The sequence below is a fragment of the Micropterus salmoides genome, unplaced genomic scaffold, assembly GCF_014851395.1.
Source record: "Micropterus salmoides isolate LMB-PRFRI ecotype aquatic unplaced genomic scaffold, ASM1485139v1 Ms_hic_scaffold_17, whole genome shotgun sequence".
Taxonomy (NCBI): Eukaryota; Metazoa; Chordata; class Actinopteri; order Centrarchiformes; family Centrarchidae; genus Micropterus; species Micropterus salmoides.
Genome location: NW_024040817.1, coordinates 6,866,924 through 6,891,410, shown reverse-complemented (window position 1 = coordinate 6,891,410; position 24,487 = coordinate 6,866,924). Strand labels below are relative to the sequence as shown.

At 39.4% G+C, this 24,487-nt stretch overlaps 2 gene segments (V, D, J or C); one reads left to right on the top strand and one right to left on the bottom strand.

Annotated features, from left to right (window-relative positions):
- The first annotated feature begins 140 nt into the window (after positions 1–140).
- The window catches only part of LOC119907104, a 56,004-nt gene continuing 31,657 nt past the window's right edge, over positions 141–24,487 (top strand). Inside the window, 2 exon segments of the V gene segment in view lie at positions 141–192; positions 283–589. Of these exon segments, the coding sequence occupies positions 141–192; positions 283–589 (359 nt within the window).
- LOC119907102 overlaps positions 17,716–24,487 on the bottom strand; it is a 43,025-nt gene continuing 36,253 nt past the window's right edge. Inside the window, 2 exon segments of the V gene segment in view lie at positions 17,716–18,211; positions 19,088–19,121. Of these exon segments, the coding sequence occupies positions 17,877–18,211; positions 19,088–19,121 (369 nt within the window).

The window sequence follows — 24,487 nt, the reverse complement described above, 5'->3', positions numbered from 1 at the left end:
TCCATAGAGAGCCACTTTGCATCAGCAGCACCATGCTCCAGTGCTCTGGGAGAGTTTATAGTCCTGAGAGTTGAACACTGGATGACTGACAGCTGTCCTTCATGACAACAGAAGCCACAGAAATCCTCCTCATCAAAAACATGACTTTGATCTGCGTCCTCATCTGGACTCTCCTCTGCTGCTGCTTCACAGGTAAAGTCCAGAGAATCAAACTCCTCTCCTCTATGAACATCCGTTCACAAAACCATGACGCTGCTTTATGTTTTGTCTCTGTATCCTCAGAGTCCAGAGGCCAGGTCACAGTGACTCAGCCTGGAGCAGTGAGCTCCGCTCTGGGAGGCTCCGTCTCCATCAGATGTAGGACCAGTCAGACTGTTCATGGTTCTAACTGGTTACACTGGTACCAACAGAGAGATGGAGAAACTCCCAAACTGCTCATTTACTATGCTAGCACTCGAGCATCAGGGATTCCAGGTCGTTTTACAGGCAGTGGATCAAACTCTGACTTCACTCTGAGCATCAGTGGAGTCCAGACTGAAGATGCAGCAGTTTACTACTGTCAGAGTTTTCACTTTACCAGTAAACGTCTGTTCACACAATGAAAAAGCGTCATACAAAAACCTGCCTCAGTCAGACTGAACAGAAACTGAACTGACTGCTGCAGCTGGAAGCTACTGCAGAGACTGATACACTTCACTGAGGACACACACACACACACACACAAACCTACAGCACAAACTGCACATTCATAATTTTATCAAGTTGATTTTAAAGTTGAAAAAGTCACCATTGTTGCTTTTACAGTTACTGTGGTTGGTCATCACCTGTGACCGCATACAAAAAAGACTAAAAACTTGTCACACTACAACCATTAATATTCATCTAGGAACCTAAGGGATGCAAACACAAACAAATGAAAAGTCCCCTCTCGCAAATCTTCGCGACACCTTGGAACTTTGGGTTACTTTCTGAAACGTGTTGTGAAAACACTTGCATCCATCATTTAAATTCTTGATCTCTGAAGGCATTATCTAAGCTATTATCTAAGATATTGGGCTGAGCTAAGCAAAACAGCCAGTATTTGTCCAGTTTTTCACTAAAGGGCCTGTATAAGGTGGTCAGAAGTCTTTCTTTCAAGCGCTATATCAGCCATTTTATAGTACACTCAAACACATATTTTAAAGAGGTGGTATTGTGCTTTTTGACTTTCATCCCTATGACGACACAGGGATGAAAGCTAAATGCGGCTCATATAACTATCGCCAAGCGGCTAGTCCGACTCCCCCTCTAAAACACTGATGGAAAAACAGTGAGCTGCAGCACATATCTCTCCTTGCCCTTTCCAAACACTAGCTAGCCTCCAGGCAGTCAATGGACATAAAGTTGTTCCTGTGATGTAGAGACAGAGCTCAGTTAAAACTTTATGGATGAAAAATACTTTTGTTACAGATTAATAACTCACCACTCTAAAACTCTTGCTCCAGTCTATGTTGCCAAGCTGGTTGGCAACATGTAGCCTACAGCTGAACCAAAGCTTTTTACCGGCTTCTCACTGACCCGTTCTTCTCTGCTTCTGATTGGCTAGTAGTCCTTAACTAGGAACTGCGCATGTGCAACTCCTAACAAAGATCATTTAGAGACAAGATGTATCACTCCATAACTAAAACAAAGCTTTCAACACAGGGTGAAAAGAGGAGGTACAGCAATGTGCAGTATGACAATAAAGGTGTCTTTTTTAATTGAACCATGTAAACCTGCTTTGGTATACCCCCTAAATAAAATTTTGGACCTGAAAATTAGCATAATACCACCTCTTTAAAAACATACAAAAATGATTACGTTTTACTTTGAACTTTCTATCACACTGTTGACAAATATAATTCTTACACGTTGTTGTACAGAGTTTCTGAGTTAACTTGGTCCATATACAACCACAATAAAAGCAGTGAGTTGAAGCAAGAGGAAAAAGATCAGCAATTCACATATTCAATGGAAAACTGGAAGCAGCACAAGAGAAGCAGATCATGAGGCCATTTCCATAGAGAGCCACTTGCATCAGCAGCACCATGCTCCAGTGCTCTGGGAGAGTTTATAGTCCTGAGAGTTGAACACTGGATGACTGACAGCTGTCCTTCATGACACAGAAGCCACAGAAATCCTCCTCATCAAAAACATGACTTTGATCTGCGTCCTCATCTGGACTCTCCTCTGCTGCTGCTTCACAGGTAAAGTCCAGAGAATCAAACTCCTCTCCTCTATGAACATCCGTCCCTCTGAAATGAAGCCCACAAAACCATGACGCTGCTTTATGTTTTTGTCTCTGTATCCTCAGAGTCCAGAGGCCAGGTCACAGTGACTCAGCCTGGAGCAGTGAGCTCTGCTCTGGGAGGCTCCGTCTCCATCAAATGTAAAATCAGTCAGACTGTTATTAATTCTGACTCTGTGGAATGGTACCAACAGAGAGATGGAGAAACTCCTAAACTGCTCATTTATGTTACTAACAATCGACCATCAGGGATTCCAGATCGTTTTACAGGCAGTGGATCAAACTCTGACTTCACTCTGACCATCAGTGGAGTCCAGACTGAAGATGCAGCAGTTTACTACTGTCTGGGTCGACATAACATCAACAGTCAGTATGTGTTCACACAGTGAAAAAGTGTCGTACAAAAACCTCCCTCAGTCAGACTGAACAGAAACTGAACTGACTGCTGCAGCTGGAAGCTACTGCAGAGACTGATACACTTCACTGAGGACACACACACACACACACACACACACTCTGCAGCACTCACACACTCTGAATCTGCAGCTGGTCAGAGTCAACACAGTGAAAATATATTTTATAAATATATTTTATATGTATTTTTTTTGTATGTATGTGAATATACCATTATAAGAAAATTTTACATCACACTTTTTTTTGGTTATAATTCAACACACTGGCTTATTACAAATGAAACCTTTGCAAAATACTGTCATGGCTGACTTTCCACATTTGTTTAAAACAGGGGAAACAAATTTTCTTTGTAAATAAGATAACAACCTTTAACATTTAGTTTTATCTTGTATATATTTTCTTTTTCTATGAACCCCTCTTGCCAGTCTGAAATAAAGTTTGAATTAATATAATAAAATGTGAATACAAAACATTGTCGCAATACGAGTGACCAGTGCAAGAGAATGCATGTAAATAAAAACTCATTAGCAGTGTTCTTCTGGTGTTCTTGAACAAATAAGCAACACTGACCTGAACAAAAAACTGTGTGAAATCTATGATAATCTTCATGATATCATTGTATGCTGACGATACATTTAGTATCTATTCCTTAAAACTCTTTTCAGTATTATAGATTTAGGTAAACTACATTTTCATGTGATCCTTTAATTCTTCATCACATATTCTCATCACCAGTCACTATCTCAAGTTGAGCAATGTGAAGTTGGTCTGATGACTGGGAACATTGGTTTTAACACTTCTACAGTAAAAGTATGTTTTTTTCTGGATGCAATTTTGGTGCCCTAGGCAGGCATCTGTGAAGCCTATTGGAAGTCTTTTGACAAGATCTTCCTTTACTATCTATGCAGCAAACACCCTAAACACTTAGACTTGATTTGGAAACATTAAACACCAAAAAAGAACCAAAATAGACATTAGCATTAGATGTCTAACATTTGACATCACTGTTTATTATTTTTGCAGATCATGTTAATCACACTGCTCCCTTGACGGATGGGTTAAATGCAGAGAATGAATTTCACAACATGTATGTGTATGTGACAATAAAGACCCTTACCTTTACCTTATGTATAAAAACTCCTGAGGGAAAAACCTACATTAGTGACCTCAACACTTGTGTAGTACCATAAGAATTCCACAAGATGACAGTGTTGGTTTGCAACTGTACACACAACACTACACTCTGGAAAATTACAAAAAGTAACCATTGTTGTTATTCTAAGTCTGTGACATTATAATATCCTATTAATCTGACACAGAGGCAGATTCACTCTTTGTGGAGTTCATTAATTTAAATGTTTTCAGTTAAGACAGCTACACAACTGAATTGATCTTTATAATTACACGATCAGCCATGACATCATGAGCACTGACAGGGGAAGTCAATAACACTGATGATCTCATTATCATGGCAGCTGTCAGAGAATCAGAAATATTAGGAAGCAAGTGAACATTGTGTCCTCATAGTTGAAATGTTAGAAGCAGGAAAAATAGGCAGGGGTAAGTATTTGAGCTACTTTGATAAGGGCCCAATTTTGATGGCCATACAACTGGGTCAGAACATCTCCAAAACGGTCTGCAGTGGTTAGTACCTATCAAAAGTGGTCCATGGAAATAAAGCAGTAAACCAGGGACAGGGTCATGGGCAGCCAAGGTTCATTGATGCATGTGGGGAGCGAAGGCTGGCTTGTGTGGTCTGATCCAACAGACGAGCTACTGTAGGTCAAAAAATTGATGCTGGTTCTGGTAGAAAGGAGTTAGAACACACCCTCACCCTCAGGGTGGGGAAGACTCGACCCACTGCAGAGAGAGAGATTTATAATGTTTATATGAGCTAAACTAAAGTTCATCCTGTTAGTTCTTGTTCATCGAAGGAAAATGTTCTTCAGGTTTCACTTCCCTCTCAGAGCTCAGTAACTATGGCAATAGACAGGCATCACTGATGAACCACAGCAACAGACTGGTTTCAGTACTAAAGATAAAAAGTTAAAATTGCATTCTTTGATTTCAGTGTGTATTTTCTTTGTTAACAAACTGAAACTCAGAAGTTCATATTTAAATTATTACACATAAGATGAAGATGCTGAAGCTATCTAAAACATTTCTTGTCTCAAACACAAACATCATAAATGAAGATATGAGTTTGTTCTCTTCATGTAAACAGGAATCATCACTGAACAGTCAGGCTTCATTACTGAAACATTCAAATGAATAATATTAACTCAGTAGTCTGGGATAAAGGTTGAGAAACATACTCATTAAACACTGAATTAAAACTTGTTGGCAGAGTTCTTGAGCTGGAAATGTACTATTAACACGTTAGTTTTGTTTTTTAATAATCTGATGAGAATGTAGAAAGTTTATGTTAAACTTTAGTTAGTTTAAGTTTTATTCTCATTAATGACAGTGTGTAACCTTCAGGAATTCTGGCAAACTTACTATATCAGACTAAATATTTTATCTACAACTATGAAATTCAATTACATTACATATAAAATGTGGATTACACACATCCCCCAGACTCTCAAACCAGTGTAACATTATAACTAAATAAAACTGTCAGGTTACATGATCAACAATAAACCTGTAACTTCTTTCCAGCCAACGGTAATAACTAACGTGATGGCAGCCAGCGGGACGTAATAATTACATTAATCGACCACCACAAGTTTGGCAAGTAAACAAACGCTCATTCATCTTATCATAACGAACGACAGTCGGAGTAAACCTCTCGTAGGTCGTAGCTGAAGCAAGAAGCAAGCTAACGTTACTTGGCAAATGCTGAGCTGGTGGTGTTTACTCACCACAGATTACTAACCTATTTACGTTCAGCGCTTCTTTGTTTGGGTCTTGTTGTATGAAATTTTAAAGCCAAAGTTTATGATGAATGGCACAGCAGCTGCCGCAGTTTGTTGTTCTGTCTCACATGTGGCCACACGCAGCAGATGCTACATGTTACTTAGGCAGGTTATAGGTAACGGAGAGAGGGAATAAAGACACACTCGTCAGAAGTTTCCTAAAATAAAAACATTGTTCACGAGTCCCACGCTTCGAGTCTGAGTCAAGTCTGAAGTCTTTTCAGGACGAGTATCAAGTTGAGTCTCAAGTCACTGTGTGTGCGACTTAAGTCGCACTCGAGTCCAAGTATCTAACTTGAGGCCCCATCTCTGTTTCAAACTGGTCCCAAAATGCACCAGAAGACACACAACCAGTTCTTACTGCATTTTAATACCATAACTAGATAATGTGCACGTTCATCACTCTTTGTACTTTGTAAAGGCTTCCAGGATCCCAGAGCCTCATAGTTTATTCAGCTTAAAAATCTATTTGTATGTTGATGATATCTGACTATACATGTCACAGCCACCGTCTTGCCTTCTTTTATTACACAATCTGGTTAGTATTTGAAGGAATTTTCTTTTCAGTAAACTTTAAGAGAGCAGTTAAGCTCAAGTACGTCCCCTTACTGAGAGAAATACTAGAGTATCTGAAAAGATGGATGTGCATTACATGAGTCAATCATTTCTTTCTAAAACAGTCAGCTACCATTATAAAATCAATGCATTTTTTCCCTGATACAACCTCAGTCTCAATGGACATTATGTATCTTCTGTGATCCATTGAGACAGCCGTCATTCTTATAATAATATGCTCAACACAACTTGGTTGATCATTACGTCTTTATTGTTAAAGTATACTGAGAATTTAAACATTACTGAATGCAAAAAGAAATTACACTTCAAAACTGAAATGATTTTGCTGCCATAAAGTGAGGGAAAAAGAGAGAGGAAGCGTTACAGAGAGACTGAGAGCTGTGGCAGAATAAAGCCAATATCAAAGTCCCAGTAAGTCAGGTCAGGACTGGGAACACTGGTCTCTCCTCAGTGTCTCTGAGAGCGGAGCCTGGGAGCCCTGGGTGGCCTCACAGGTCACAGAGCCCACCTTCCTCCACTGGTCTGCAGGGAGCCTCAGGGTGCTGCTCCAGCTGTAGCGGCCGTCCTTCTCCAGCACCCCGGGGCTCCTGCTCTCCTCCCAGCTGCTGCTGCTGCTGCTGCCGTCCACCTTCCAGGCCAGACTCCAGTCTGAGGGGAAGCCCTTGTTGGCCAGGCACATGAGCGTGGCCTTCCCCTGCTGCAGCTCCTCACTGGAGGGGGGCAGCACCGTCAGGGTGGGGACTAGACGACCCACTGCAGAGAGAGAGAAAATAAAGTTTATATGTACTAAACTAAATTGTTGGATGCAGCAATGGGAGGCTACTAGTTTCTGTAGGTCTTCCTCAGTGTGGATGAAACTGGTCTTAAATGTTTCACTTCCCTCTCTAAATTCAGTAACCATGGCAACAGACAGGCATCACTGCTGAACCATGGCAAAAGAGACGGGTTTCAGTAATAAAGTTGAAACTGCCAAACTTTCTAAGAGTTTCAAATAATCTTGATCTCCTGAAGACTGTGAAGCTTTTATTGTTCTTCTAAAATATTTCTTGTCTCAATCAAAATCCTCATAAATGACATTTATAAATGATAATGTGTTTGTTCTCTGCATTTAAACAGAAATCATCACTGAACAGTCTAGCTTCATTACTAAAACATTCAAAGGAATTTTGTTAATGACTAAACAACTTTTCAAACTCAAACAATTCTCACTAAAATATGTTAAATGGCTTTAATCATGAGTCTGGGAGAAGGATCAAGTAACATGCACATTTAACACTGAACAAAATCAGTGGTAGATTTATTGAGTTGGAATGAAACTTTTTTTTCTTACAGAGTGATACACGGTTGTTGTTTTTTTGTTGTTTTTTACAATAATCTGATAAAAATGTACAAAATTAAACTTAAAGTTTAAGTGCAACACATTATTTAATTAGAGTTGATTGTTGTCTGGTTAACGACACTGTGAAACCTTCAGGAATTGTTGCAAATTTACTTTATCAGGCTAAACATTTTAGTTATATCTACAGCTATGAATTTCAATTAGAATACATCTAAAATTTGGGATATGAAAGGAATCAAATGTACTTACAGTTAACCTCCAGTCTGGTTCCTCCACCAAAAGTCCACCACAGTGATACAAACTCATTGAGCCGCCGTACAAAAACCTCTCACTGTAGAGAGACACGGCTCTCTGACTTTGACACAAACAAACTCAACAAAAATAGTCTCTGATGGTACTTTTTTTCAGCTGACATGAAAAATAACAATAGCCAATAAATTTCCACTCAATTTTTTATTTTTATATATTAACTTTAACATAAATTGATGGTAATTTCTGTAGCAATACAGTTTAATGAGAGATGATGCAGTTGGATACTGTCTATATGTCCAGAAAAATAAACCCCAAATCATGTAAAATAGGGTTTGAAAATTCCCTAATCAATAAAGTGACAAACTGATTGATCCATTGATAAACAGCATCATCAGAGTAATCCAATATCCTGCTGGAGTCAGTCAGAGCATTTCCATAGAGAGCCACTTTGCATCAGCAGCACCATGCTCCAGTGCTCTGGGAGAGTTTATAGTCCTGAGAGTTGAACACTGGATGACTGACAGCTGTCCTTCATGACAACAGAAGCCACAGAAATCCTCCTCATCAAAAACATGACTTTGATCTGCGTCCTCATCTGGACTCTCCTCTGCTGCTGCTTCACAGGTAAAGTCCAGAGAATCAAACTCCTCTCCTCTATGAACATCCGTCCCTCTGAAATGAAGCAGACAAAACCATGACGCTGCTTTATGTTTTTGTCTCTGTATCCTCAGAGTCCAGAGGCCAGGTCACAGTGACTCAGCCTGGAGCAGTGAGCTCTGCTCTGGGAGGCTCCGTCTCCATCAAATGTAAAATCAGTCAGACTGTTATTAATTCTGACTCTGTGGAATGGTACCAACAGAAAGAAGGAGAAACTCCTAAACTGTTAATTTACTATGCTAAAAATCGAGCATCAGGGATCCCAGATCGTTTTACAGGCAGTGGATCAGACACTGATTTTAGTTTTACCATTAGTGGAGTCCAGGCTGAAGATGCAGCAGTTTACTACTGTAAGGGTCGACACAACATCAACAGTCAGTATCTGTTCACACAGTGAAAAATCGTCATACAAAAACCTCCCTCAGTCAGACTGAACAGAAACTGAACTGACTGCTGCAGCTGGCTGTGAATCTGCAGCTGGTCAGAGTCAACACAATGAAAAATATTTTATAAATATATTTGTTTTATAAATGTATTTTTGTATGTATGTGAATATACCGTTATAAGAAAATTTTACATCACACTTTTTTTTGGTTATAATTCAACACACTGGCTTATTACAAATGAAACCTTTGCAAAATACTGTCATGGCTGACTTTCCACATTTGTTTAAAACAGGGGAAACAAATTTTCTTTGTAATAAGATAACAACCTTTAACATTTAGTTTTATCTTGTATATATTTTCTTTTTCTATGAACCCTCTTGCCAGTCTGAAATAAAGTTTGAATTAATATAATAAAATGTGAATACAAAACATTGTCGCAATACGAGTGACCAGTGCAAGAGAATGCATGTAAATAAAAACTCATTAGCAGTGTTCTTCTGGTGTTCTTGAACAAATAAGCAACACTGACCTGAACAAAAAACTGTGTAAAATCTATGATAATCTTCATGATATCATCGTATGCTGACGATACATTAGTATCTATTCCTTAAAACTCTTTTAGTATTATAAATTTAGGTAAACTACATTTTCATGTGATCCTTTAATTCTTCATCACATATTCTCATCACCAGTCACTATCTCAAGTTGAACAATGTGAAGTTGGTCTAATGACTGGGAACATTGGTTTTAACACTTCTACAGTAAAAGTATGTTTTTTTCTGGATGCAATTTTGGTGCCCTAGGCAGGCATCTATGAAGCCTATTGGAAGTCTTTTGACAAGATCTTCCTTTACTATCTATGCAGCAAACACCCTAAACCCTTAGAATTGATTTGGAAACATTAAACACCAAAAAAGAACCAAAAATAGACATTAGCATTAGATGTCTAACATTTGACATCACTGTTTATTATTTTTGCAGATCATGTTAATCACATTATGTTCTTAATGGAAGATATCTATCAATACATGCACTTCAACATATGTTGGCTTGCCTCTCTACACGGTATACAAAATTCAGTTAGTGTGCAAATGCAAAACAATGCTTCCTTTATATTTAGCATATTCACAGCTCATTCTGCCCACTCCCTGGAAGAAAGACATACGTCACTATGCAGTAATTATTTGTTTAAAAACTAACTTCATTTTAAAGTTTTACTCGTAAAATCAAAAATTTAGACAGTAAAGAAATAATTAATAAAGAAGAATGAGGAATAAAGTGTGAATCAATCATAAATTTAGTGTTATATGTGTGTGATGTGAACATTTCACATTTTGATGTTCAATTTCAATTAATGGCTATTGGCAATCATTAACTTAATCTGCTGCAGCAACATCTTCACTTCACCTCTTTCCCAAGATGTATGGCCGCACTATTATATCTCACATAAACACTGAAGATGTTTGTTCTTCTAGTTTAGTTTAAAAAAGAAGTTTCCTTAAGTCAGATCTACGAGAAATTTATGGCAATCTGTCAATCTGCAACTGGCCAGAGCGAAACACAGTGGAAATAGTATTTTACCAAGAGAGCAGCAACTAACCTTCTCATGACATCTGGAGATGACATGACAAACAGTTTGTGTAGACAAAGTACTGAGGTGCTGATTCTGAGGACAAACATGAATAAAACACCACAAAGTACCTGTAAGTGGTAATCAGCCCATGTATTCTTTTATTTTATTTTTTTGAGCTACTAAGCAACTGAGGAAGGCTTTAAAGAGCGCCTGTAGTGGGAAAGGGATTAAAGACAGATCTTTTGCGTTAACAGGATGTCGTATCTTCGGACTTTTGTAGATTATTGACAAGGTTTAACATATCAGTTTGATACAAATTGAAACTTTTAGATAAAGGGTCAGTGATGAATTTCCATGTAAAGCTCAAACCATGTTAGAACACAACAAAACTGTTGTTTAAAAAGGGTAACCGTAATCATTTGTTTCTACATGAATAAGATAAAACCCTTAAGATACACCAAACGCCCATAACATTGGGACCACCTGCTGGTCCTAATGTTGTCTCGCTTTTGCCACCAAAACAGCCCTGACCCATTGAGGCATCTACTTTTTCAGCAGTGTGACCTACAGTGGCTTGTCTGTTGGACCAGACGGACCAGCCTTCACCTCCCATGTTCATCAGTGAACCTTGGCTGCCCATGACCCTGTCACCAGTTCAAAGGAAAAGTCCTTCCTTGGATCATTTTTGATAGGCACTGACCACGGCAGACCATTTTGGAGATGCTCTGACCCAGTCGTCTAACCATCAAAATTTGACCCTTGTCAAAGATCCTTACTCTTGTCCATTTTTGCTGCTTCTAACACATCAACTACAAGGACACATTGTTCTTGTCCTGCCTAATATATACAACCCCCTGACAGGTGTCATAGTAACGAGTTTATCAGGGTTATTTACTTCCCCAGTCTCTGGTCATAATGCAGGTAATCGGTTGAAAACATTAATGCCAGTGATCGGTGCAATGAAAATGTAATGCAGTATGTAAATAAGAACTCATTAGTGGTGTTGTTTTGGTGTCCTTAAGCAAATATGCAAATCTAAGTTAAGAAGTGTGTGATATCGTTGTATGCTGACAATACATTAAATTGTATTGAGCAATGCAGATGTATGTAAATAACGTTTGATATAATTTAGTGAAGTCTGCCTCCTTTCATTCTTCATTCACATATTGTCATCACCAGAAAAGACAAAATCTTACTCTGACATGAACAACAAACACATCCATGAAAAACATTTGATCGAGAGAAAAATTATCTTTATTGTCTTAAAGCATCAACAGCATCAGCAGCATTATTACAACAGTGAAAATATCACTATCTGAAGTGGAATCATGTGTCCAGGTTCAAACCCGGTCTTCCCGGGCCATTCTGTGTGGACTTTGCACGTTCTCCCCGTGTCTGTGTGGGTTTCCTCCGGGTGGTCCTGTTTCCCCACCATCAACAAACATGTTAGGTTCTTTAGACAGTGCCATTGACCAGACTGATAAAGATCTGGAGTTGGTCCCTGGGCGCTGCACAGCGGCTTCCCACTGTTCCCTTGACGGATGGGCTAAATGCAGAGAATGAATTTCACAACATGTATGTGTATGTGACAATAAAGACCCTTACCTTTACCTTATGTATAAATAACTCCTGAGGGAAAAACCTACATTAGTGACCTCAACACTTGTGTAGTACCATAAGAATTCCACAAGATGACAGTGTTGGTTTGCAACTGTACACATAACACTACACTCTGGAAAATTACAAAAAGTAACCATTGTTGTTATTCTAAGTCTGTGACATTATAATATCCTATTAATCTGACACAGAGGCAGATTCACTCTTTGTGGAGTTCATTAATTTAAATGTTTTCAGTTAAGACAGCTACACAACTGAATTGATCTTTATAATTACACGATCAGCCATGACATCATGAGCACTGACAGGGGAAGTCAATAACACTGATGATCTCATTATCATGGCAGCTGTCAGAGAATCAGAAATATTAGGAAGCAAGTGAACATTGTGTCCTAATTGAAGCAGGAAAAATAGGCAGGGGTAAGTATTTGAGCTACTTTGATAAGGGCCCAATTTTGATGGCTATACATCTGGGTCAGAACATCTCCAAAACGGTCTGCAATAGTTAGTACCTATCAAAAGTGGTCCATGGAAATAAAGCATTAAACCAGGGACAGGGTCATGGGCAGCCAAGGTTCATTGATGCATGTGGGGAGCGAAGGCTGGCTTGTGTGGTCTGATCCAACAGACGAGCTGCTGTAGGTCAAATTGTTTAAAAATTGATGCTGGTTCTGGTAGAAAGGAGTTAGAACACACCCTCACCCTCAGGGTGGGGAAGACTCGACCCACTGCAGAGAGAGAGATTTATAATGTTTATATGAGCTAAACTAAAGTCCATCCTGTTAGTTCTTGTTCATCGAAGGAAAATGTTCTTCAGGGTTTCACTTCCCTCTCAGAGCTCAGTAACTATGGCAATAGACAGGCATCACTGATGAACCACAGCAACAGACTGGTTTCAGTACTAAAGATAAAAAGTTAAAATTGCATTCTTTGATTTCAGTGTGTATTTTCTCAGTCAGAAGTTCATATTTAAATTATTACACATAAGATGAAGATGCTGAAGCTATCTAAAACATTTCTTGTCTCAAACACAAACATCATAAATGAAGATATGAGTTTGTTCTCTTCATGTAAACAGGAATCATCACTGAACAGTCAGGCTTCATTACTGAAACATTCAAATGAATAATATTAACTCAGTAGTCTGGGATAAAGGTTGAGAAACATACTCATTAAACACTGAATTAAAACTTGTTGGCAGAGTTCTTGAGCTGGAAATGTACTATTAACACTTAAACGTTAGTTTTGTTTTTTAATAATCTGATGAGAATGTAGAAAGTTTATGTTAAACTTTAGTTAGTTTAAGTTTTATTCTCATTAATGACAGTGTGAAACCTTCAGGAATTCTGGCAAACTTACTATATCAGACTAAATATTTTATCTACAACTATGAAATTCAATTACATTACATATAAAATGTGGATTACACACATCCCCCAGACTCTCAAACCAGTGTAACATTATAACTAAATAAAACTGTCAGGTTACATGATCAACAATAAACCTGTAACTTCTTTCCAGCCAACGGTAATAACTAACGTGATGGCAGCCAGCGGGACGTAATAATTACATTAATCGACCACCACAAGTTTGGCAAGTAAACAAACGCTCATTCATCTTATCATAACGAACGACAGTCGGAGTAAACCTCTCGTAGGTCGTAGCTGAAGCAAGAAGCAAGCTAACGTTACTTGGCAAATGCTGAGCTGGTGGTGTTTACTCACCACAGATTACTAACCTATTTACGTTCAGCGCTTCTTTGTTTGGGTCTTGTTGTATGAAATTTTAAAGCCAAAGTTTATGATGAATGGCACAGCAGCTGCCGCAGTTTGTTGTTCTGTCTCACATGTGGCCACACGCAGCAGATGCTACATGTTACTTAGGCAGGTTATAGGTAACGGAGAGAGGGAATAAAGACACACTCGTCAGAAGTTTCCTAAAATAAAAACATTGTTCACGAGTCCCACGCTTCGAGTCCGAGTCAAGTCTGAAGTCTTTTCAGGACGAGTATCAAGTTGAGTCTCAAGTCACTGTGTGTGCGACTTAAGTCGCACTCGAGTCCAAGTATCTAACTTGAGGCCCCATCTCTGTTTCAAACTGGTCCCAAAATGCACCAGAAGACACACAACCAGTTCTTACTGCATTTTAATACCATAACTAGATAATGTGCACGTTCATCACTCTTTGTACTTTGTAAAGGCTTCCAGGATCCCAGAGCCTCATAGTTTATTCAGCTTAAAAATCTATTTGTATGTTGATGATATCTGACTATACATGTCACAGCCACCGTCTTGCCTTCTTTTATTACACAATCTGGTTAGTATTTGAAGGAATTTTCTTTTCAGTAAACTTTAAGAGAGCAGTTAAGCTCAAGTACGTCCCCTTACTGAGAGAAATACTAGAGTATCTGAAAAGATGGATGTGCATTACATGAGTCAATCATTTCTTTCTAAAACAGTCAGCTACCATTATAAAATCAATGCATTTTTTCCCTGATACAACCTCAGTCTCAATGGACATTATGTATCTTCTGTGATCCATTGAGACAGCCGTCATTCTTATAATAATATGCTCAACACAACTTGGTTGATCATTACGTCTTTATTGTTAAAGTATACTGAGAATTTAAACATTACTGAATGCAAAAAGAAATTACACTTCAAAACTGAAATGATTTTGCTGCCATAAAGTGAGGGAAAAAGAGAGAGGAAGCGTTACAGGGAGACTGAGAGCTGTGGCAGAATAAAGCCAATATCAAAGTCCCAGTAAGTCAGGTCAGGACTGGGAACACTGGTCTCTCCTCAGTGTCTCTGAGACCAGAGCCTGGGAGCCCTGGGTGGCCTCACAGGTCACAGAGCCCACCTTCCTCCACTGGTCTGCAGGGAGCCTCAGGGTGCTGCTCCAGCTGTAGCGGCCGTCCTTCTCCAGCACCCCGGGGCTCCTGCTCTCCTCCCAGCTGCTGCTGCTGCTGCTGCCGTCCACCTTCCAGGCCAGACTCCAGTCTGATGGGAAGCCCTTGTTGGCCAGGCACATGAGCGTGGCCTTCCCCTGCTGCAGCTCCTCACTGGAGGGGGGCAGCACCGTCAGGGTGGGGACTAGACGACCCACTGCAGAGAGAGAGAAAATAAAGTTTATATGTACTAAACTAAATTGTTGGATGCAGCAATGGGAGGCTACTAGTTTCTGTAGGTCTTCCTCAGTGTGGATGAAACTGGTCTTAAATGTTTCACTTCCCTCTCTAAATTCAGTAACCATGGCAACGGACAGGCATCACTGCTGAACCATGGCAAAAGAGACGGTTTCAGTACTAAAGTTGAAACTGCCAAACTTTCTAAGAGTTTCAAATAATCTTGATCTCCTGAAGACTGTGAAGCTTTTATTGATCTTCTAAAATATTTCTTGTCTCAATCAAAATCCTCATAAATGACATTTATAAATGATAATGTGTTTGTTCTCTGCATTTAAACAGAAATCATCACTGAACAGTCTAGCTTCATTACTAAAACATTCAAATGAATTTTGTTAATGACTAAACTACTTTTCAAACTCAAACAATTCTCACTAAAATATGTTAAATGGCTTTAATCATGAGTCTGGCAGAAGGATCAAGTAACATGCACATTTAACACTGAACAAATCTTTGGTAGATTTATTGAGTTGGAATGAAACTTTTTTTTCTTACAGAGTGATACACGGTTGTTGTTTTTTTGTTGTTTTTTACAATAATCTGATAAAAATGTACAAAATTAAACATAAAGTTTAAGTGCAACACAATATTTAATTAGAGTTGATTGTTGTCTGGTTAACGACACTGTGAAACCTTCAGGAATTGTTGCAAATTTACTTTATCAGGCTAAACATTTTAGTTATATCTACAGCTATGAATTTCAATTAGAATACATCTAAAATTTGGGATATGAAAGGAATCAAATGTACTTACAGTTAACCTCCAGTCTGGTTCCTCCACCAAAAGTCCACCACAGTGATACAAACTCATTGAGCCGCCGTACAAAAACCTCTCACTGTAGAGAGACACGGCTCTCTGACTTTGACACAAACAAACTCAACAAAAATAGTCTCTGATGGTACATTTTTTTTCAGCTGACATGAAAAATAATAATAGCCAAACATTTCCACTCAAATTTTTATTTTTATATATTAAGTTTAACTTAAATTGATGGTAATTTCTGTGGTAATACAGTTTAATGAGAGATGATACAGTTGGTTACTGTTTATATGTCCAGATAAATAAATCCCAAATCATGTAAAGTACGGTTTGAAAATTCCCTAATCAGTAAAACGACAAATGGATTCATCCATTGATAAACAGCATCATCAGAGTAATCCAAGTCCCTGCTGGAGTCAGTCAGAGCATTTCCATAGAGAGCTACTTTGCATCAGCAACACCATGCTCCAGTGCTCTGGGAGAGTTTATAGTCCTGAGAGTTGAACACTGGATGACCTTCATGACAACAGAAGCCACAGAAATCCTCCTCATCAAAAACATGACTTTGATCTGCTTCCTCATCTGGACTCTCCTCTGCTGCTGCTTCACAGGTAAAGTCCAGAGAATCAAACTCCTCTCCTCTATGAACATCCGTCCCTCTGAAATGAAGCCCACAAAACCATGACGCTGCTTTATGTTTTTGTCTCTGTATCCTCAGAGTCCAGAGGCCAGGTCACAGTGACTCAGCCTGGAGCAGTGAGCTCTGCTCTGGGAGGCTCCGTCTCCATCAAATGTAGGACCAGTCAGGATGTATATTTTTTTAACTACCACTATTTAGCCTGGTACCAACAGAAACCTGGAGAAACTCCTAAACTGCTCATTTTTGATGCTGTCAGGCCACTATCAGGGACTTCAAGTCGTTTTACAGGCAGTGGATCAAACTCTGACTTCACTCTGACCATCAGTGGAGTCCAGACTGATGATGCAGCAATTTACTACTGTCAGAGTGCACACATCAACAGGCAGTGTCCACAGTGAAAAAGCGTCGTACAAAAACCTCCCTCAGTCAGACTGAACAGAAACTGAACTGACTGCTGCAGCTGGAAGCTACTGCAGAGACTGATACACTTCACTGAGGACACACACACACACATTTCAAGCCACAACCTTCACCTTCACCTTAAGGAAAACCTCAAACTTTTACACTTAAACCAATTCTTAAGGCTGAGAGTAAACAAATTGTCCTCAGTTTACACAAAAATCCTCACATGAAGTCAAAATTTCAAACTAGTCCAAAACAGTACCAGAAGACACACAACCAGCTCTTACTGTATTTAATTACAAAAGCCAGATGATGTGCACACTCATCACTCTTTGTACTTTGCATTAAAACTTTCCAGCATCCCAGAGGCTCCTAGTCACTTCATCATAAAGATAAATTTTATGTTGATGATATCTGACCAAACATGTCACAACCACCATCTTTCCTTCTTTTATTACACAATCTGGTCAGTAATTAAAGTATTTTATCACTCTTCACACTCTCCAGCTTTAAACTGAGTATCTGAAAAGATGGATGTGCATTAAATGAGCCAATCATTTCTTTCTAAAACAGTCAGCTACCATTATAAAATTAATGCATTTTTTCCCTGATACAACCTCAGTCTTAGTGTACATAATGGATCTTCTGTGATCACTTGAACCAGCCGTCATACTTATAATAATATGCTCAACACAACTTGTTTGATCATTACATCTTTATTGTTAAAGTATTCTGAGAATTTAAACATTACTGAATGCAAAAAGAAATTACACTTCAAAACTGAAATTATTTTGCTGCCATAAAGTGAGGGAAAAAGAGAGAGGAAGCGTTACAGAGAGACTGAGAGCTGTGGCAGAATAAAGCCAATATCAAAGTCCCAGTGAGTCAGGTCAGGACTGGGAACACTGGTCTCTCCTCAGTGTCTCTGAGAGCGGAGCCTGGGAGCCCTGGGTGGCCTCACAGGTCACAGAGCCCACCTTCCTCCACTGGTCTGCAGGGAGCCTCAGGGTGCTGCTCCAGCTGTAGCGGCCGTCCTTCTCCAGCACCCCGAGGCTCCTGCTCTCCTCCCAGCTGCTGCTGCTGCTGCTGCTGCCGTCCACCTTCCAGGCCAGACTCCAGTCTGAGGGGAAGCCCTTGTTGGCCAGGCACATGAGCGTGGCCTTCCCCTGCTGCAGCTCCTCACTGGAGGGGGGCAGCACCGTCAGGGTGGGGGCGACTCGACCCACTGCAGAGAGAGAATTTAACAAAGTTAATAAGAGCTCTATCGAATTGTTGGTTGCAGTTAAGGGGGGCTGCTAGTTTATGTTGGTCTTCCTTGGACTGGATGAAACGGAATTCAAATGTTTCACTTCCCTCTCTGAACTCAGTAACCATGGCAACAGACTGTCATCACTGCTGAACCATGACAGCAGACAGGTTTCAGTACTAAAGATAAAATGTTAAAACTGACACACTTTTACTCGGGTGTACAGTTACATTTTGAAAAGAAGTTTTATTTTTTAAGTTTTAAATAGTCTTGATTCCCTAAAGATTTTATTATTTAAACATTCTAAAATATTTTTTGTCTCAATCAAAAACCTCATAAATTACATTTATAAATGATAATGTGTTTGTTCTCTGCATTTAAACAGAAATCATCACTGAACAGTCTGGCTTCATTACTAAAACATTCAAAGGAATTTTGTTAATGACTAAACTACTTTTCAAACTCAAACAATTCTCACTAAAATATGTTAAATGGCTTTAATCATGAGTCTGGCAGAAGGATCAAGTAACATGCACATTTAACACTGAACAAAATCTTTGGTAGATTTATTGAGTTGGAATGAAACTTTTTTTTCTTACAGAGTGATACACGGTTGTTTTTTTGTTTTGTTTTTACAATAATCTGATAAAAATGTACAAAATTAAACTTAAAGTTTAAGTGCAACACAATATTTAATTAGAGTTGATTGTTGTCTGGTTAACGACACTGTGAAACCTTCAGGAATTGTTGCAAATTTACTTTATCAGGCTAAACATTTTAGTTATATCTACAGCTATGAATTTCAATTAGAATACATTTAAAATTTGGGATATGAAAGGAGTCAAATGTACTTACAGTTAACCTCCAGTCTGGTTCCTCCACCAAAAGTCCACCACAGTGATACAAACTCATTGAGCTGCCGTACAAAAACCTCTCACTGTAGAGAGACACGGCTCTCTGACTTTGACACAAACAAACTCAACAAAAATAGTCTCTGATGGTACTTTTTTTCAGCTGACATGAAAAATAACAATAGCCAATAAATTTCCACTCAATTTTTTATTTTTATATATATTAACTTTAACATAAATTGATGGTAATTTCTGTAGCAATACAGTTTAATGAGAGATGATGCAGTTGGATACTGTCTATATGTCCAGAAAAATAAACCCCAAATCATGTAAAATAGGGTTTGAAAATTCCCTAATCAATAAAGTGACAAACTGATTGATCCATTGATAAACAGCATCATCAGAGTAATCCAATATCCTGCTGGAGTCAGTCAGAGCATTTCCATAGAGAGCCACTTTGCATCAGCAGCACCATGCTCCAGTGCTCTGGGAGAGTTTATAGTCCTGAGAGTTGAACACTGGATGACTGACAGCTGTCCTTCATGACAACAGAAGCCACAGAAATCCTCCTCATCAAAAACATGACTTTGATCTGCGTCCTCATCTGGACTCTCCTCTGCTGCTGCTTCACAGGTAAAGTCCAGAGAATCAAACTCCTCTCCTCTATGAACATCCGTCCCTCTGAAATGAAGCCCACAAAACCATGATGCTGCTTTATGTTTTTGTCTCTGTATCCTCAGAGTCCAGAGGCCAGGTCACAGTGACTCAGCCTGGAGCAGTGAGCTCTGCTCTGGGAGGCTCCGTCTCCATCAGATGTAAAATCAGTCAGACTGTTATTAATTCTGACTCTGTGGAATGGTACCAACAGAAAGAAGGAGAAACTCCTAAACTGTTAATTTACTATGCTAAACGTCGACCATCAGGGATCCCAAATCGTTTTACAGGCAGTGGATCAGACACTGATTTTAATTTTGCCATTAGTGGAGTCCAGACTGAAGATGTAGCAGTTTACTACTGTCAGGGTCGACATAACATCAACAGTCAACTTTTGTTCACACAGTGAAAAGGGTCATACAAAAACCTCCCTCAGTCTGAACGCTGCTTCTCTTTTTTTAGTTTTGACTCTGGGGACAGAAAGCAGACCTGCCCCAGACGGCCTGAGAGTTCTGGATGGTTCGTAACGAAGCAGAAGATCAGAAATGTATTTTGGCCATTTGGTGCTTTATAAACTAACAGCAGGATTTTCAATTCTTTGACATACAGGAAGCCAATGTAAAGACCTTAGAACTGGAGTGATGTGATCTTTTTTGGTCTTAGTGAGGACTCGAGCAGCAGCGTTCTGAATCAGCTGTCTGATGGATTTCTTAGTGAGCCCTGTTAGGACACTGTTACAGTAGTCGACTCGACTGAAGATAAATGCATGGATACATGAGACATAAGTCCTTTAATCCATGATATATTCTTCAGGTGATAGTAGGCTGACTTGTCTTAATGTGGCTCCTCAAATCCAGGTCTGAGTCCATGACCACACCAAGATTTCTGGCTTGATTTGTGGTTTTTATCATTACAGATTAAAGTCGAGCGCTGACTTTCAGTCGTTTCCCTGGCTCCAAAAACAATAACTTCAGTTTTGTCTTTGTTCAATTGAAGAAAATTCTGGCACATCCAGCCATTAACCTGCTCAATACAATTACTCAGCACTTGTATGGGATCATAGTCCCCTGGTGAAATGGTTATGTAAATCTGTGTGTCATCTGCATAATTATGGTAACCTATTTTGCTGTTTTTCATAATCTGAGCCAGTGGAAGCATGTAAATGTTAAACAAAAGGGGCCCCAGAATGGAGCCTTGGGGAATTCCATTTTTTCATTTTGTCATTTTTTTCAGCTCAGATGTGTGATTACCTATAGACACAAAGTAGTCCCTGTCCTTTAAGTAGGATTCAAACAATTTTAGTACTGTGCCAGAAAGTCCAACCCACTTTTCAAGTCTGCCTAGTAATATGTTGTGGTCGACCTTGTCGAATGCAGCACTGAGATAATAATAAGACTGAAATTCTGCCACTGTCAGTGTTTAAATGGATGTCATTGAAGACCTTAACAAGAGCCGTCTCAGGGCTGTGGTGTGGTCGAAATCCTGACTGGAAGACATCAAAACAGTTATTTGGTGCCAAGAATGCACTAAGCTGTTGAAAAACAGCCTTTTCAATGACTTTACTTAAAAATGGGAGATTTGATATGGGCCTGTAATTGCTCATTAGTGAACTGTCCAGATTGCTCTTTTTTAAGAGTGGCTTAATGACTGCAGTTTTCAGGGCCTGTGGGAAAAAACCTGAGAGGAGAGACATGTTGACAATTTGTAGTAGATCTGAAGCCATATATTTAGAAACATTTTTGAAAAAACCTATATCAAGGCACCATGAAGAGGATTTCAGATGTTGTATTATGTCCTCCAGGTTTTTATGGTTAATAGAATCAAATTGTGTCATACTATATAAATTGTTTTTAAGTGGACACAGGGACAAGACAAATCCTGTAACTGATATGGAAGCACTGATTGCTTGTCTAATTGTTTGAATTTTGTCTGTGAAGAAGGTGGCAAATTCATTGCAGGCCCTGGTGGATAGAAGTCCAGAGGCTACAGACACAGGAGGGTTGGTTAGCCTGTTGACAGTAGCAAACAGGGCACGTGCATTATTAGTGTTTTTGGTGATGATGTCAGAGAAGAAGGACTGCCTTGCATTTCTCAGTTCTAAATTATAAATGCGAAGTCTCTCTTTATAGATGTCATAAGACAAAAACTGTGTAAAATCTAAGATAAACTTCATTATATCATCGTATGCTGACGATACATTTAGTATCTATTCCATACAACGCTGTTCAGTATTTCATATTTATGTAAACTACATTTTGTTATGATTCTTTCATTCTTCAATCACATAGCAGCGTACTACGCAGAGCAGCGTACTACTCGTCATTAATAGAGGAAAATAGGAACAACACCAGGTTTCTTTTCAGCACTGTAGCCAGGCTGACAGAGAGTCACAGCTCTATTGAGCCAAGTATTCCCATAGCTCTCAGTAATTACGACTTCATGAGCTTCTTTAATGATAAAATTCTAACTATTAGAAACAAAATTCACCAAGACCTGCCCTCAACTGGCACCAACTTATCTCTAAACTCAGGAACCTTAAAAACAACTGTAGAACCAGATATATGTTTAGACTGTTTTGCTTCCCTCAATCTTCAATAATTTCTTCATCTAAACCATCAACCTGCCTTTTAGACCCCATCCCGACTAGGCTGCTTAAAGAAGTTTTACCTTTAGTCAGCACTTCTATACTAGATATGATCAATTTATCTTTATCAACAGGCTATGTACCACAGTACTTTAAAGTAGCTGTAATTAAACCTCTTCTGAAAATGCCCAAACTTGATCCAGATGTTTTAGCCAACTATAGACCTATATCTAACCTTCCATTTCTCTCTAAGGTTCTGGAGAAAGCAGTTGCTAAACAGCTGTGTGAGTCCATCATAGCACAGAGACAGAACTGGTGAAAATTACTAATGACTTCCTCATTGCATCAGACTTGTCTGACAAAGGACTTGTCTCTGTACTGGTTTGATTAGATCTTAGTGCTGCATTTGATACCATTGACCATCAGATCCTATTACAGAGACTGGAACATTTCATTGGCATTAAAGGAACTGCTCTAAGCTGGTTTAAGTCCTATTTATCAGATCGATTTCAGTTTGTACATGTTAACGATGAGTCCTCCATGCATGCCAAAGTTAGTCATGGAGTTCCACAAGGATCTGTCCTCGGACCAATCCTCTTCACTTTATATGCTTCCTTTAGGCAATATTATCAGGAAATATTCCATAAGCTTTCATTGTTATGCAGATGATACTCAGTTATATCTATCGATCAAGCCAGATGAAACTCATCAGTTAGCTAAACTTCAAATGTGCCTTCAGGATGTTAAAACCTGGATGATCTGTAATTTTCTAATGTTAAACTCAGATAAAACTGAAGTTATTGTTCTGGGCCTAAGCACCTCCGTGACGCATTATCTAAAGATATAGTTTCCCTGGATGGCATCGCCTGGCCTCCAGCACCACTGTGAGGAATCTTGGAGTTATCTTTGATCAGGACATGTCTTTTTTGACCTATGTAATATTGCGAAAATCAGGAACAACCTGTCTAAACATGATGCAGAAAAACTAGTCCATGCATTTGTTACTTCTAGGCTGGATTACAGCAATTGCTTATTATCAGGCTGCTCGAAAAGTCCATTAAGACTCTTCAGCTGATCCAGAATGCTGCAGCTCGTGTTCTGACGGGAACCAGGAAAAGAGATCATATTTCTCCTGTTTTAGCTTCTTTGCATTGGCTTCCAGTGAAATCCAGAATAGAATTTAAAATCCTTCTTACCTACAAAGCTCTTAATGGTCAGGCACCATCTTATCTTAAAGAGCTCATAGTACCTTACTATCCCACCAGAGCACTGCGCTCCCAGAATGCAGGGTTACTTGTGGTTCCTAGAGTCTCCAAAAGTAGACTAGGAGCCAGAGCGTTCAGCTATCAAGCTCCTCTCCTGTGGTTCCAGTTTGGGTTCAGGAGGCAGACACCATCTCCACATTTAAGAGTAGGCTTAAGACATTCCTCTTTGATAAAGCTTATAGTTAGGGCTGGCTCAGCTGAGTCCTGAACCATCCCTTAGTTATGCTGCTACAGGCCTCAACTGCTGGGGATTTCCCATGATGCACTGAGCTCCTCTCTCCTCTACTTTCTCTCCCTCTGTATGCAACCTCATCCCATTATTGCATGTTACTAACACAACTTCTCCCCTTTCTGGTAGTCTTGTGCTTTCTCGTCCCTCTCCTCTCTCCTCCTATCACTTCCTGCAGGTTTTCTGGCTCTGGAGCTGTGGAGTCTGGATCTGTTGTTGCGGGTCACCTGCTGCCCCCGTGTTCCTGCTCGACACCCTCAGCTGCAACGACTATTGTTACTAGTCCTATTTTTATTATTGTTATTATAATCATTAACATTACGACTGTTATCATTAACACTACTATAAATATCTTTACCATTTTTCCAACCCGGTCTCACTCCCAAGTCGTCACATATGGACACTTGGTCAAGAGCCATAATCGTCAGTTTGTGACGCACTAGGGATCCCTTTGACGTCATAGTTCGACGTATTGAGGGAAGCCCTGTGTGTCAGTTTTTGATGGTAAAGGCAAGTATGATATTTAAGAGAAAAGACGAAGTAAGGAGGTGATTGGGGTGGATAGAGGGCCAGAACCCGGACCTTGAAGCAGGAGAACAGGGTTTGTGTCCCGTGCAAAACAAAACATTAAATGTTTTTATTTAGGCGACGACAAAGGGCCTTGACCACGCG